Consider the following 14,380-nt stretch of genomic DNA (forward strand, 5'->3'; position numbering starts at 1 on the left):
TCTCGAGTAGCTGGGACTACAGGCATGCATCGCCACGCCTGGCTAATTTTTGTATTTTTAATAGAGACAGGGTTTCACCATGTTGGCCAGGCTGGTCTCGAACTCCTGATCTCAGGTGATTCACCCAACTTGGCCTCCCAAAGTGTTGGGATTATGCCCTTCCTTCCTTCCTTCCAGACAGGGTCTTGCTCTGTCACCTAGGCTAGAATGCAATGGCACGATCTTGGCTCGCTGTAACCTCCACCTCCCAGGTTCAAGCGATTCTCCTGCTTCAGCCTCTTGAGTAGCTAGGATTACAGACACTCGCGACCACGCTCAGCTAATTTTTGTATTTTTAGTAGAGATGGGGTTTCGCCATGTTGGTCAGGCTGGTCTCGATCTCCTGACCTCAGGTGATCTGCCTACCTCCCTGCTTCTCATTGAGGTCTCTGCCAATCAGGTATCAGCACAGGGAAAGGGCTCAAGGGCAGTGTGTGGCCATGGCCCTGTTTGCAGAAGATGACAGTAGGAGCAACTCTTTCTACATTTACTCAACACAGCTGCTTATGCCCAGCCTGGTTAGACCTCAGGGCAGTGTGCGGAGACTCACTGTGATCTTAGCTCCAGGTGCTCCTCCAGCTGGAGAGGCAGCCTACCGCTGATCACAGTGCAAGGCCAGATGTCCCTTTCTGTCTCTGTGAGGGCAGAAACGAGGTCTGTCTCATGACTCTATCCCAAGAACTTGTCACAGTGGTGCCTCTGAATATCTTATGGGTCATTCACTCATCCATTAAATATCAAGCGCCCCTACAACATACTTTATCCACTGGGGACAAAGTGAGGATAAAGCAACAAAGAACCCCTACCCTCGTGGGGACTTCACTTTTTATTTTGTTTTTGAGACAGGGTCTCACCCTGTCACCCAAGCTTGAGTGCAGTGGCTTGATCATAGCTCACTGCAGCCTCCAATTCCTGGGCTCAAGTGATCCTCCTGCCTCAGCCTCCTGAGTAGCTGGGACTACAGACACACACCACCATGTCTGGCTGATTTTTTTTTTTTTTTTATTTTTGTAGAGACGGAGTTTCACCGTGTTGCCCAGGATGGTCTTGAACTCCTGGGTTCAAGAGATCCACCCACCTCAGCCTCTCAAAGTGCTGGGATTACAGGCATGAGCCATGGCACCAGGCTGAGCTTCACTTTTACTGGGAATGGGGATGATGAAGGCTGGGAGCGTCCCAGTCTGGCAGAGCCCAGGCCCCTTAGCCTTTCTTCTGATGGAGCCACAACTGCCAGGGCCCAGCTCTCCCATCCACTCACAAGCAGGGCTCATAGAGCAGAGCCCCCGATCAGAAGCCTCTCCAAGGCCACGCTGCAGGGAAGGCAAGCAGAAAGAGTATCCACTGTTCCAATCTGATTTTATTGAAAAGGAAACATACAAAAATCATGTACAAAAAAAATTAACCAAACATGTACAGAAAATTCATTCCGGTATCTACAGCAGCGCATATACAGTATCTTACAGGCTGGGCCATCCCTCCCCACTCCCAGACTCCTCCCTCTTCCGAGATTTCCCCCCCTCCCTGACTCCCCGTCTTCCCCCCCAGCGCTTGGCCCTGGGGACTAAGGCTGGGGCAGCTTCAGCCAAAATCTCCCACCCCCCAAATGAATGCCAGTGGTCACACGTGCTCTCTCTAAACCTATGCAATGGGATTGATGGGGCGGGGGGCGGTCGCGGGCAGAGCACAGGATTCACAGTCTGGGCCCCTCCTGGCCACCCCCCGATGAAGGTGAGGCAGGCATGCCCACCACCCGCCGGCTGGCTCAGGGAAGATGGCTGGGCGCCAGGCTGGAGCAACCGGCAAACGCGCCCCACTCTCTGGCTCCAGGAGGCTAGTGGTCACGTTTGGCTCATTTGCTCTTCACGGGCCCCCTCCCAGGAGGAGGGGGGGAAGCACCAGGGGCCTGAGGCCAGGCCCAGAGTGAAGGAGCACCGAGAGGAGAGCCCCCCCTCAGTGTCACCCCTGCAGCTGGAATGGGCACCAGCACAACAGCCTTTCCTGAGATGGTGGTGGGCGGCAGAGGCGGGCGGCTCAGTCCCCACCCCCTCGGTCACCGCCACCTTCCGATGCTGAGTCCATCAGCCCTCCCTCCCCTGGCTTCTTGGCCAGGGACCCAGGAGTCCACATCTCTGTCAGTGCACCCCAGGCTGGGCTGGGGCTGGAGTGGCTGCCCTGGCCCGCCCCCGGGACAGGCAGGGCTGGGAGTCCAGTATGCTACATGGTGCAGAGAAAGTCCCCCGCGCTGGCCAGGGTGTCAGGAGGTGGGAGGGGCCTGCCCCCCGAGTCCCTGACGTCCACCGGGCGGGTGCAGGCACCTAATTGGGCTCCATCTCGGGGGCTCTGTGGCCCCTGGGTAAGGGCAGGAGTCCCATGATGAGATTGTACAGGACCCTCCAGGGCGAGGGGCGGTGCCGCTGCTGCTCCTCTTGTCTCTGGGGAAAAGAGAGAGAAGGGGCAGTTAGCAGGGGACTGAGTATGGTGATGGGAGTGGGGATGGTCAGCTCCAGGGGCAGTGAGGCAGACAGTCTCGCCCACCCTATTCCAGCTCCTCCCCCTGCCTGGGCTAATGTCCATGTCTTGGAGGTCACATCCTTATCCAGGACATGAGACCAGGAGGCAGAGGACAAACACGGAATGCCTTCAGCAGAGAGCTGGGCACCAAGCGAGTACGTGGCACATGTTAGCTGTGACCACCCCGTCCCTGTTGTACATTTGGGAAAGACATCCCCCAAGGGGCTGAAGGATGGACTGCAACCTATCCTGCCGCTCCCTGCAGGGCTGGCAAGATGAGGAGAAAGGAGCAAGGTGCCCACAGTCTTGGCAGTTCTAGAACAATCTGTGGAAGGAGGAGAACTGGGAAGAGTTCACCCCCCCATTGCAGAGGCTTCAACAGAAGCACCTCTAGGCAACGCTGAGTGAAACCCCTGCCTTCTCTCCAGTGGCAGGATGAAAACAAGGTGGTCTCTAGGACCCTCTCAGCTCCAACATGCTAGGAAGTGGGAAGGCAGGAGGCTAGGTCCTAGGAAAGGCTCCCGACTGATAAAAATTAAAGGCAATACTAAAAAGTGTACAGAGGCCCCGCGCGGTGATTCATAGCTGTAATCCCAGCACTTTGAGAGGCCAAGGCGGGAGGATCACCTAAGGTCAGGAGTTTGAGACCAGTGTGGCCAACATGGTGGAACCCCATCTCTATTAAAAACATAGGCCGGGCGCAGTGGCTCACGCCTGTCATCCTGGCACTTTGGGAGGCCAAGGCAGGCGGATCACCTGAGGTCGGGAGTTTGAGACCAGCCTGACCCACATGGAGAAACCCCATCTCTACTAAAAATACAAAATTAGCAGGACTTGGTGGCGCATGCCTGTAATCCCAGCTACTTGGGAAGGCTGAGGCAGGAGAATCGCTTGAACCTGGGAGGTGGAGGTTGCGGTGAGCCGAGATCGCACCATTGCACTCCAGCCTGGGCAAGAGCAAAACTCTGTCTCAAAAAAAAAAAAAAATACAGGCCGGGCGCGGTGGCTCACGCCTGTAATCCCAGCACGTTGGGAGGCTGAGGTAAGCGGATCACGAGGTCAGGGGATTGAGACCATCCTGGCTAACACAGTGAAACCCCATCTCTACTAAAAATACAAAAAAATTAGCCGGGCGTGGTGGCAGGCGCCTGTAGTCCCAGCTACTTGGGAGGCTGAGGCAGGAGAATGGCGTGAACCCAGTAGGTGGAGCTTGCAGTGAGCCAAGATCATGCCACTGCACTCCAGCCTGGGTGACAGAGCGAGACTCTGTCTCAAAAAAAAAAAAAAAGGCCGGGCAAGGTGGCTCACGCCTGTAATCCCAGCACTTTAGGAGGCCAAGGCATGTGGATCACCTGAGGTCAGGAGTTCAAGACCAGCCTGGCCAACATGGGGAAACCCCGTCTCTACTAAAACAACAAAAATTAGCTGGGCCTGGTGGCATGCACCTGTATTTCCAGCTACTCGGGAGGCCAAGGCAGGAGAATCGCTTGAACCCGGGAGGCGGAGGTTGCAGTGAGCAGAGACTGCACCACTGCACTCCAGCCTGGGCAACAGAGCAAGACTCTGTCTCAAAAGAATTAAAAAAAAAAAAGTGTACAGAGAGCTGCAATCCTCTGCCACTCCCTGTAGCTCCACAGGCAGGCTCTGTGCTAAGTGGGGACCACCTAACCTCCTCCCCTTCAGGTGCAGAAGGAGAAACTCACTTTACAGAAGGTTAAATGATCCTCGTCGTCCTCATGCTACCTGGCAGTGAGTCGCCTGGTACCAGCCCAACCTCCTCAACACTCCCTGGCAACTCTTGGTGCCAGGAGATGGTGGCAAAGGGGGCACATCGGATTGGCATAAGTTACAAAACCCACCACTGTCACACTGCTGTGGGTGCCACCTGGTGAGCAAGCTAGCAGTCACCTAGTAAGGTGGATGGTGGGCAGACCACCCAGGTACCTACTCTGGAAACACAAGAGCGCACCCGGAAATATGCATGATTGGGAGAGGGAAAAAGGCAATAAATAATGGCCGGGCGCGGTGGCTCACACCTGTAATCCCAGCACTTTGGGAGGCCGAGGTGGGTGGATCACCTGAGTCAGGAATTCAAGATCAGCCTGGTCAACATAGTGAAACCCTATCTCTACTAAAAATACAAAAATTATCCGGGCATGGTGGCAGGCATCTGTAATCTCAGCTACTTGAGAGGCTGAGGCAGGAGAATCACTTGAACCCAGGAGGTGGAGGTTGCAACGGGCCAAGATCGCGCCATTGCACTCCAACCTGGGCAACAAGAGCGAAACTCTGTCTCAAAAAAAAAAAAAAAAGCCAATAAATAAAATCTGAAATATATTTAAAAATAGTCTGGGTGAGGTAGTTCAGACCCATAATTCCAGCACTTTGGGAGGCCGAGGCTGGAGGATCACTTGAGGCCAGGAGTTTGAGACCAGCCTGGGTAACACAGAAAGACCTGATCTCTACAAAAAAATAAAATAAAAATTAGCCAGGCATGGTGGACCTGCCTGTGGTCCCAGCTACTTGGGAGGCTAAGGCGGGAGGATCCCTTAAATCCAGGAGTTGGAAGCTGCAGGGAGCTGTGATTGAACCAGGGCACTCCAGCCTGGGAGACAGAGTGAGACCCTGTCTCTAAACATAAAGTAAAAATACATATCTATCCTAAATATCCATCAATGAGAAAATGAATAAGGATACTATGTTTATCCAACAGAATACTATGCAGCAGTGAAAATGACTTTTTTTTTTGAGACAGAGTTTCATTCTGTCCTCCAGGCTGGAGTGCAGTGGCATGATCTCCTGATCTCGGCTCACTGCAACCTCCACCTCCTGGGTTCGAGAGATTCTCCTGCCTCAGTCTCCCAAGTAGCTGGGATTACTGGCGTGTGTCACTATGTTCAGCTACTTTTTGTTTCTTTTTTTTTTTTTTGAGACGGATTTTCGCTCTTGCTGCCCAGGCTGGAGTGCAATGGCACGATCTCAGCTCACCCACAACCTCTGCCTCCCGGTTTCAAGCAATTGTCCTGCCTCAGCCTCCCGAGTAGCTGAGATTACAGGCATATGCCACCACGCCCGGCTAATTTTGTATTTTTAGTAGAGATGGGGTTTCTTCATGTTGGTCAGGCTCGTCTCGAACTCCCGACCTCGGATGATCCGCCCTCCTCAGCCTCCTAAAGTGCTGGGATTACAGGCGTGAGCCATCACGCCCGGCCTTAATTTTTGTATTTTTAGTAGAGACGAGGTTTCACCATGTTGGCCAGACTGGTCTCAAACTCCCAACCTCAAGTGATCCGCTTGCCTCCGCCTCCCAAAGGGCTGGGATTACAGGCGTGGGCCACCGCACCCGGCCGAAAATGGCTGTTATTTGTTGTTTCTTTTTTGAGATGGTCTTGCTCTGTCCCCCAGGCTGGAGTTCAGTGACCCTTCATGGCTCACTGCAGCCTCAACTTCCTTGGCTCAAGGGACCCTTTCACCTCAGCCTCCCAAGTAGCTGCTACTACAGGCCCGCGCCACCGCACCCGGCTAATTTTTGTATTTTTTGTAGCAACGGGGATCTCATTATGTGGCCCAGGCTGGTCTGGAACTCCTAGGTTCAAGCGTCCTTTCATCTCCGCCTCCCAAAGTGCTGGGATTACAGGAGTGAGCCACGTACCTGGCTGAACATAGATGAATGGAAGCTCTTTTGCCCATATGGTGAATCTGAAGCCTAATATTGAGGGAAAAAGGAATTCTGGGGAGGAACAAAAACTATGTCATACACGCTAAGCTAAGAATGCCCCATGATTCTAAGCCCTGGTTCTGGCCTGGTAAATACGGAGTAAAAGCAACACCTGCAGAGGTTGAGCGAGGCCAACTCGAGAGATTTCCTTTGGATCCAGGCAGGGGGAAGGGATGGGGAGAGTAAGGAGCTTCACCACATGCGTTTCTGCGGTTTTGTTTGGTTTCTTAATAAGCAAGCAATGCGGGTGTAATGTTCAGACTGAACAGAGCTGGCTGGTGGGCGCACGATGTTTGTGATTTCCCATTCTCTGCTGTGGGCTTCGAATATTTGTTTTAAAAAATCGAGGCCGTGCCAGGGGCTGGGGGCGGGGCCTCCTGCGGGGCGGGGCTCCGAGCCCACCCCTGTCGTCCCCGGCCCGCCCCGGCGCCCGGGAAACTGTGTGGCGCTGCGGGCCGCGCGAGAGGGACGGCAGGGGGCGGGCGCGGCGCGGCTGCTGACTCACCGGCTATAAATAGCCTGGGATATATGAGCCGCGCCGCCCAGCGCCGCCCTCAGTCCCCGCGGCCGCGGGCCACGGGCGCGCCGCTCCTCTCTGCGGCGGCCTAGTCCCCGGCCCTGGCCCTGGCTCGGGCTCCGGCTATGCCAGCCGCGGCGCGGAGTCCCTGGGCGGCTCTGCAGGCGCGCGATTCCCCCCCACCCACTTACCCCCCACCTGCCCGTCCGCGGAGCGACCCAGCCGCGCAGGGCAGCAGCTGCCGCACATCTGGCGGGGGCCGCCTGCCGCCCCCTCCTCCGGCGGGAAGTCCCACCTGCCGTCTACCCCACCCCCAGCACTCACCCGCCGCTCGTACTGCGCGTTGAGGTCGTCCGCCATCCGCCGCAGCTGGGCCCCGATCTCCCGGGCCCACTGTTCCTCCTCCCCGCGGACTCCCGGGGCCGCCTGGGTGGGACCGCCCGCCAGAGCCCCCGGGGCGCTGGGCACGGGCGACTCCAGGTGCTGCTCCGCCAGCGAGAGCGAGGGCTGAGGACCTTGGAGAGGCAGAGGGGCGCGGTCAGCACCCACCACCTCTCCAGGCCTCGAGGTGTCCGGGCCTGCTTCCCTCTTTCCCAGCCACTGCTCCCCGCGTCATTTCTAGTGATCCCATCGCCCCGTCTTAGAGTCAATTTCTCAGCTTCTCCTCCCCAGGCACCAGAAAGCAAGAAGTACCTGGGGACGCAGCTCTGGGGTCACCTGTCTGGCCAGCTACGTCCCCACGGCCCTTGTCAGTGTGGAAGGTAGACGGCCAGACAGGTGACCCCAGGGGTGGTCAGGCTTAACGACCTCTATTTCCCAAAGGGGCCACATTTTGCCTTTTCCATGTAACAGGCAGGGAAACTGAGGCCCGCCCTTAGGGAGTATTCCAAGGTCACACAGGGATACAGTGACTGACCCCACCCAGATCACAAGCCTCAGGTCTCCTGCCCTCTCATGTCCAACCACAGGGAAGCCACACCTCCGGATGTGGCAGAGGCCTAGAGACCAGAAGGCCAGAGATTGTGGCAGCTTCAGAGCGCGGGCCTGGGGGGCTGGGACGCGGGAGATGCCTTCCCGCCCCCCGCCCCTTCTGAGCGCCCTAGAAGGCTCCTGCCCTCCCGTCCCACCAGCTCCTGGCCTGAGGGTTCCCTAAGGCCTACAACCAGGGCCTCAGTTTCCACATCTGTGACCTTGGCCTTGAAATCGGTGTCCCCTTCCAGGGCTTCCAGGAACTGAGTTAGGGAAGTTTTCTCTTTCCTTGCTCCCCTTGGGCTGCCGGGACAGGATGGGGGATGGGAAACCAGGACACACTTTCCCTACAGCGCCTGCTGGCAGGGATGGGGCTCCACGGGCACCACAGGGTTAACAGCCCATCAGGCAGGGGACCTTTAACCCTTCCCTCCCCAAGACTCCCCCCTCTCCCCGAGGGGACTTTCCCAACACAATGGCCCCTCCCCCTCTCCTTCCTCCGCCGGGACTGCGGAGAAGGACAGCCCTGGCCAAAGAGATGCAAATAAAGGCAAAAGGCCCCTCGACCCCTCCCCAGAGCCCAGAGTTGACAGTCCTCCCGCTCGGCCCACACTCTCTGCAACAGGAATCCTCCAGGGGGTCTAGAGGACCCAGACTGGGGGAGGGGAGCTGGGATGCAGCTGTTGCCCCAGGCCCGGAAGAGACAGTGGGCTGCAATTCGGGGACTGCAGTCAGATTCCAGGAGGGACTTCCCACTTGACCTCCCCTCCACCCCCGGCCTCCGTCTTCCTGCTTCTTGCAACACAAAGACCGCATTGGCCACACCCTCCCAGTGGCCCGGCTGGGCCCGCCACCTCCCCCCGTCCTCTCCCACTTCTCCAGTTCCTCCGAGTCTCCGGCCCTCTCTCTTCCCGGCTCCTATCGCCCGGGGGGCGGGGCGGGCACTCACCGTCCGGGCGCGGGCCTCGGGGCCGGCTGCGGGGACCCCCAGGCCAGCGGGGGCCCCCCAGGGCGGCGGTGACGGCGGGTGGGGCGGTGGGGGCGCAGAGGTAGGCAGCGGGCAGCAGGGCGGGGGCGGCGGGGGCGGCGGCCAGGCCGGGCTCGCAGAGGCCGCAGGACACTGCCGAGGGCACCAGGCGGCCGAGCGGGAAGGGGCGCGGGCCGTCGCGGGCCAGGCCCTCTACGGGCTCCGGGGAGCTGCCCTCCTGCCGTGCGCGGGCCATGGCGCTCCCTGGGGCCTGCGGGACACGGAAGGAGGAGCAGGTCAGCAGGGAAGTACCAGGGCCCACTGTACCTCCAGCCTACCCGGGGTCAGGACCCAGATGGAGAAGAGTGGAGGTGTGTGTGCATGCGGAGGGGGTGATGGCCCCACAGAGACACGCCCAGCCAGGGGATGACACCACCGGGTCCTGGCTGGCCTGGAGAGCCTCCCGTGCATACGGTGATGGGCACACAGGAGGGACAGGGGGCACACAGGACGGATGGAGGGGTCTAGCAGGTGTGTGTATGAGGGCTGTGACAGTCCCACAACACAAACTCACTACACTTGGGACTCACAGCATGGGCTGGTGGGGACAACTTTCCCAACACAGCGACGGGCACACAGGGAGGGCAGTGAGGCACAGTGAGGCCCCCACAGCACACACACAAGGACTCACACGGGACTGGCCGGCCTGACCGCCCACCCCACCTCCCACTCGCACACAAACACTGAGATAGCCCCAGTCTCGGACATCACTACTCAGTACACACGACACACACACACACACACCCCGACCAAAGCAGGAGCATCCAGACAGACCATCACAAGCACTCTACATACTGCGCACACTGGCTGGCACCATCCATCCCCACACATCCAAACTGTCAAAGTCTCACACACTGACCCACTGTTGATATGCCCGGGGCACATGCAAACACAATGCAGCCATTGCAAACACAAACACACACACACAAGCTAGGCACTGCCTCAGTTCCCAAACATGCCCCTCTCCACACACACACACTCACTCCAGAGATAAGACCTGCACACCTCTGGACTCACATATCAACACAAAACAGACATCCACGGACACACATACATCAACACCCCCAAAACACACCCACATGTCACCAACTCTCAGGACACACGTAAATCAGGCACACACACACAGACACATGCCATCAGACCTCAACACACCACCAGACACCAACCCACCCTCCTCACGCAACCCTCAAACATCACCAACTGTCAGCAACACACACAAACACACACACACACCCTACAGCTAACTCTAATCTCACACAGCCCAGCAGCACACACACCTAGCGCACCCACAGAAAACACTGGTCTCACGTGACTGACATAAACACTACACACACGCAGCCCACATGACACACATGAGCCAGCCGATCACAGTGACAAGCCCCTCAGACCCAACACACACACACACACACACACACAGCTCAGACACAACCCCATCCAGAGGCTGCCAGCAACACCCACCGTCTACACTGCATAGACCCCACAGATCCTGGGTCCTCAAATCCCAGACGCTGATGCCAGACACACAAGCCAAACCCAGACTGAAACAACCCCCCACCACACACATACACACACACACACACACACACACACCTGACAACTCACACAGACACCTGGACAGAAAACAGACATTTGCATTTAGCAGGCGCAACATCACAAACGCTGGGCAAAAGACACATGCCCCGGAGATACAGAGACGGCCTCAGCCAAGACAGAAACACACGGGCAAGACACACACATAAACACACAAACAGCTCACTCCAGCAACACACACACACTACAACCTCCACACCCCAGCACACGCAGGCAACACAGACCCCCAGTATCACTCCGGAACAGCACACACAGACAACTCTCACCGACAACACACGCAGGTCCACCCACCCCACAAGCAGGGCACCCACAGACAGAACCCCACACAAACAGGCGCGGGGACTCACGCAGACACCCCGACGGGTCAGAAACCCCAACATTCCTCCGGATCGACACCACCACTCCCTGCAGAACCCAGCACAAACTCGGAGCCAGACACGCGCACACACCCAGGCGAGACACCTGCAGATCCACAACCCCGCACACGCGCGCTCCCACGGCGGTCCCAGACACCCCCCTCCGCTGTCACAGCCCCCCCTCCGCTGTCACAGCCCCCCCCACCGCCGCCACGTGCGCCCGCCCCGCCCGCCAGGCGAGCGCGGGGCCAATAACCGGCTGTTGCTGGGGCGCAGCCCCCGCCCGCAGGAGCCGCAGACTCCACGGCCCGCGAGCCGCCCCCCGTCGCCGCCCCCAGCGGGCGCGCGCCCTGGGTGTGGCCGGCCCTCCGTGCCGCCCCCCCGCCCCTCCCGGACTTTGGGGGCTGGGGCACCCCGGGGTCGACCCTCTTCCCCGGGGCCGCACTGGCCGCCAGGGGGCGCTGCCGAGCCCGCACCCCATTGTTTGTAAACAAACCCGCCAGACCGCCGAGGCACCTGTGCGCCCAGACCGGCGCCCCAACGCCAAGCCGCCTCTCACCCGGCGACCCTGGCCCAGGGTCCCTCGCGGGGTTTGGTGAGGCGCGGTGTGGGGAGGCAGGGCGCCGACACTGCTCTCCGCCTGCACTCCCGTCACCTCCTCCAGGGAGTCCACCCGGCCTGGCCGATCGCCGCCGGAGAGGATTCGGGGCGCGCACACTCACCCCGGGGGCATGAACACGCCGGAGGGGGCGGCGGTAGGGGGCGGGCGGCTTCCTTCAGGAGGGCGCGCCCGCCGAGCGCCGCTCTCCGCGGCGGCTGCTGCTGTGGCTGTCGCTGCTGCTGCCGCTCTAACTGCAGTGGCGGCTGCTGTGGCTGTGGCTGCTGCCGCTCCCCGGGCCGCAGGCGCGTCCTCGTCGTGGCCGCCGCTGCTGGGATCGCTGGTGCCGCCGCCGCCGCCGCCAGGCGCCCGCTCGCATGTGGCTCGCGCCGCGTCTCAGGCCGCCCGGCGGATCCCGGGCCCGCTCCAAAGCCGCCCCGCCCCGCCCCGCCCCGCCCCCGCCCGGCGGGTCCCACGCCCCGCCCCCGCGTGACGCTACGGCCCCGCCCGCCCGCCGCGGACAAGTCAGGACTTGCAGGCGCGCGCCGCGCCCCCCCTACCTCCGCGCCGGGGGTTTCCCTGCAGCCGGGCACCGGGCAGGGCCTGGCCCAAGGCGAGGAGGACCCAGGCGCTGTGCGGCGGGGTGTGGGGAGACCGCCCAGACACCGGGACAGTCGGACACACACACTGACTGGGACCCACAGATCCACACCCACAGCGATGCGTACACAGACCGACCGACGGGCGTTCCAGGGTCCACAAAGTCACGTGCAGGCAGAGCCCAGAGGATGTACTCACAGACACAAGGCCACAGTCTCGCAAATCCACACCATGGACAGGGGCATGAGCACACACACATACTGATGGGGCTCACACACACACCCAGACGCAAATGCACAGACTCACTAACAGGGTCCCCTGGACAAGCAGACGGACACAATGACAGGGCCACACACAGTTGCACAAACACCCACACTGATGATCACACCTGGGCCCACAAACTGTGTTCACAAACAACCCTACCCAGCAGGCACCCACACCACACACACGGTGGTGCAACCACACAGACATAGGCGGAGTGCTTATCAGGAAACACAAACTTGCTGATAGGCACAGGGAACACACACACACACACAGACACCTGTTACAGGGATACCTGGATACACGGCCAAATCCAAACCACACTCCAACAGGGACATACACAAATGCACTCACGCAATTTCACAGCTGACACATTAAAACTATCAGAAACTGACATTAGCCCGACACGGTGGCTCACACCTGTAATCCCAGCACTTTGGGAGGCCAAGGTGCGCGGATCGCCTGAGGTCAGGAATTTGAGACCAGCCTGACCAACATGATGAAACCCCATCTCTACTAAAAATACAAAATTAGCCGGGCATGGTGGCGCATGCCTGTAATCCCAGCTACTTGGGAGGCTGAGGCAGGAGAATTGCTTGAACCCGGGAGGCGGAGGTTGCAGTGAGCCGAGATCCTGCCATTGCACTCTAGCCTGGGCAACAAGAGCCAACTCCGTCTTAAAAAAAAGAAAAAGAAAAGAAACTGACATTCAGAGACACAGACCAAATCAGACATAGAAGAAACTGACCACCGACACATGTCACAAAGTCACACCTGTGACAGCTTCTTGCTAGCTGGCCCACTGCACACACATCGGAGCATGCACACCTGGCCACACTCACCACAAATCTGGCAGGGGACCCACGTCGCAGAAGAAGCCCTGGGCACCTGGCATGGACATGCCTGGGCAGACCCCATGCCAAATTTCATCCTGTCTCATAGCTTTCCATTCCGTTTCTTTTTTCAGTTTCTCATTGTTACTTCCTGCCCTGCTGTGGTTTGGTGAGTTTTGTCCTTCCTTCTTCCAAAGCCGTGGACTCCTGTCTCCTCCTCTACACTTTCCATCCTTACTGGGTCTCACCCAATCCCAATCGCCTCACCAGAGTGACTCACCTTCCAGTGCCTAGCGTGGGGCTGGCTGAGTAAAGATGTCAGACTTCTCAAACTTGACTGCCTCCAAGTACACACTCTTAGCTCCCCCAAGAGATACACGTAATCTATATCTCACATGAAATCTCCCCATTTGAAACATTGGGAACTCCTCAGTTTTCCTCCCTCTTTCGCTTTCCCCCCCTTTCGCTTTCCCCGATTATTCATTCTCCCTTCCTTCTTCCTGGTGTTTTCTAAACTGTGGGTCATGAGTAAACCATGGATTATGACATATGACATCACTTACATGGATCTTACTTTTTTTTTTTTTTTGAGACAGAGTCTCGCTCTGTCGCCCAGGCTGGAGTGCAGTGGCACGATCTCGGCTCATTGCCACTTCCGCCTCCTGGGTTCAAACAATTCTCCTGCCTCAGCCTCCCTAGTAGCTGGGACTACAGGTGTGCGCCACTACGCCGAGCTAATTTTTGTATTATTGGTAGAGATGCGGTTTCGCCATATTGGCCAGGCTGGTCTCGAACTCCTGATCCGCCTGTCTTGGCCTCCCAAAGTGCTGGGATTACAGGCGTGAGCCACTGCACTCAGCCGCCTTCTTTTTTTTTTTTTTTTTTTTTGAGACGGAATCTCACTCTGTCGCCCAGACTAGAGTGCAGTGGTACGATCTCGGCAAACTGCAAGTTCCGCCTCCCGGGTTCACACCATTCTTCTGCCTCAGGCTCCCCAGTAGCTGGGAGTACAGGTGCCTGCCACCACACCCGGCTAATTTTTTGTATTTTTTAGTAGAGACAGTGTTTCACCGTGTTAGCCAGGATGGTCTCGATCTCCTGACCTCGTGATCTGCCCTCCTCGGCCTCCCAAAGTGCTGGGATTACAGGCGTGAGCCACTGCACCCGGCCCAGCCTTTTTTTTTTTTTTAGATAAAAGATTCACTCTGTTGCCCAGACTGGAGTGTATTGGCACAATAGATAGCCTTGTGGTACAATAGCCTTGCAGCTTCAAATTCCTGGGCTCCAGAGATCCTCCTGCCTCAGCCTCCCAAGTAACTGGGACTACAGGTGTAAACCACCACGCCCAGCTAATTTTTATT

The 14,380-nt window shown here is 58.2% G+C and overlaps 1 protein-coding gene across 6 annotated transcripts; it reads right to left on the reverse strand.

Moving 5' to 3' along the window:
- Positions 1 to 1,378: 1,378 nt before the first annotated feature.
- Positions 1,379 to 13,465, reverse strand: BBC3 (BCL2 binding component 3). 6 transcript variants are annotated; one of them, XM_063657200.1, is made up of 4 exons: positions 13,300 to 13,465; positions 8,704 to 8,992; positions 7,110 to 7,300; positions 1,379 to 2,471 (listed from the first exon to the last, which is right to left on the reverse strand). In XM_063657200.1, the coding sequence occupies exons 2-4, from the start codon at positions 8,975 to 8,977 to the stop codon at positions 2,355 to 2,357; spliced, it is 582 nt and encodes a 193-aa protein (XP_063513270.1). In that variant the 5' UTR covers positions 8,978 to 8,992; positions 13,300 to 13,465; the 3' UTR covers positions 1,379 to 2,354. The 6 variants fall into 6 exon arrangements, with proteins under 6 accessions (XP_063513270.1, XP_054321617.1, XP_054321616.1 ...); XM_054465642.2 differs by lacking the exon at positions 13,300 to 13,465 and adding an exon at positions 13,029 to 13,182; XM_054465641.2 differs by lacking the exon at positions 13,300 to 13,465 and adding an exon at positions 11,450 to 11,587.
- Positions 13,466 to 14,380: the final 915 nt, after the last annotated feature.

This window comes from Pongo pygmaeus, chromosome 20, assembly GCF_028885625.2.
Source record: "Pongo pygmaeus isolate AG05252 chromosome 20, NHGRI_mPonPyg2-v2.0_pri, whole genome shotgun sequence".
NCBI classification, from domain to species: domain Eukaryota; kingdom Metazoa; phylum Chordata; class Mammalia; order Primates; family Hominidae; genus Pongo; species Pongo pygmaeus.

Bases quoted from the DNA above. Each gene is read 5' to 3' on its own strand.
- BBC3 (XM_063657200.1), bottom strand. From the start codon at position 8,977: ATGGCCCGCGCACGGCAGGAGGGCAGCTCCCCGGAGCCCGTAGAGGGC. The intron at 7,301-8,703 runs GTGAGTGCCCGC...TGCCTCTCCAAG, and splicing joins CCGAGGCCCGCGCCCGGACG to GTCCTCAGCCCTCGCTCTCG. The intron at 2,472-7,109 runs GTGAGTGCTGGG...TCTTTTCCCCAG, and splicing joins ACGCGCAGTACGAGCGGCGG to AGACAAGAGGAGCAGCAGCG.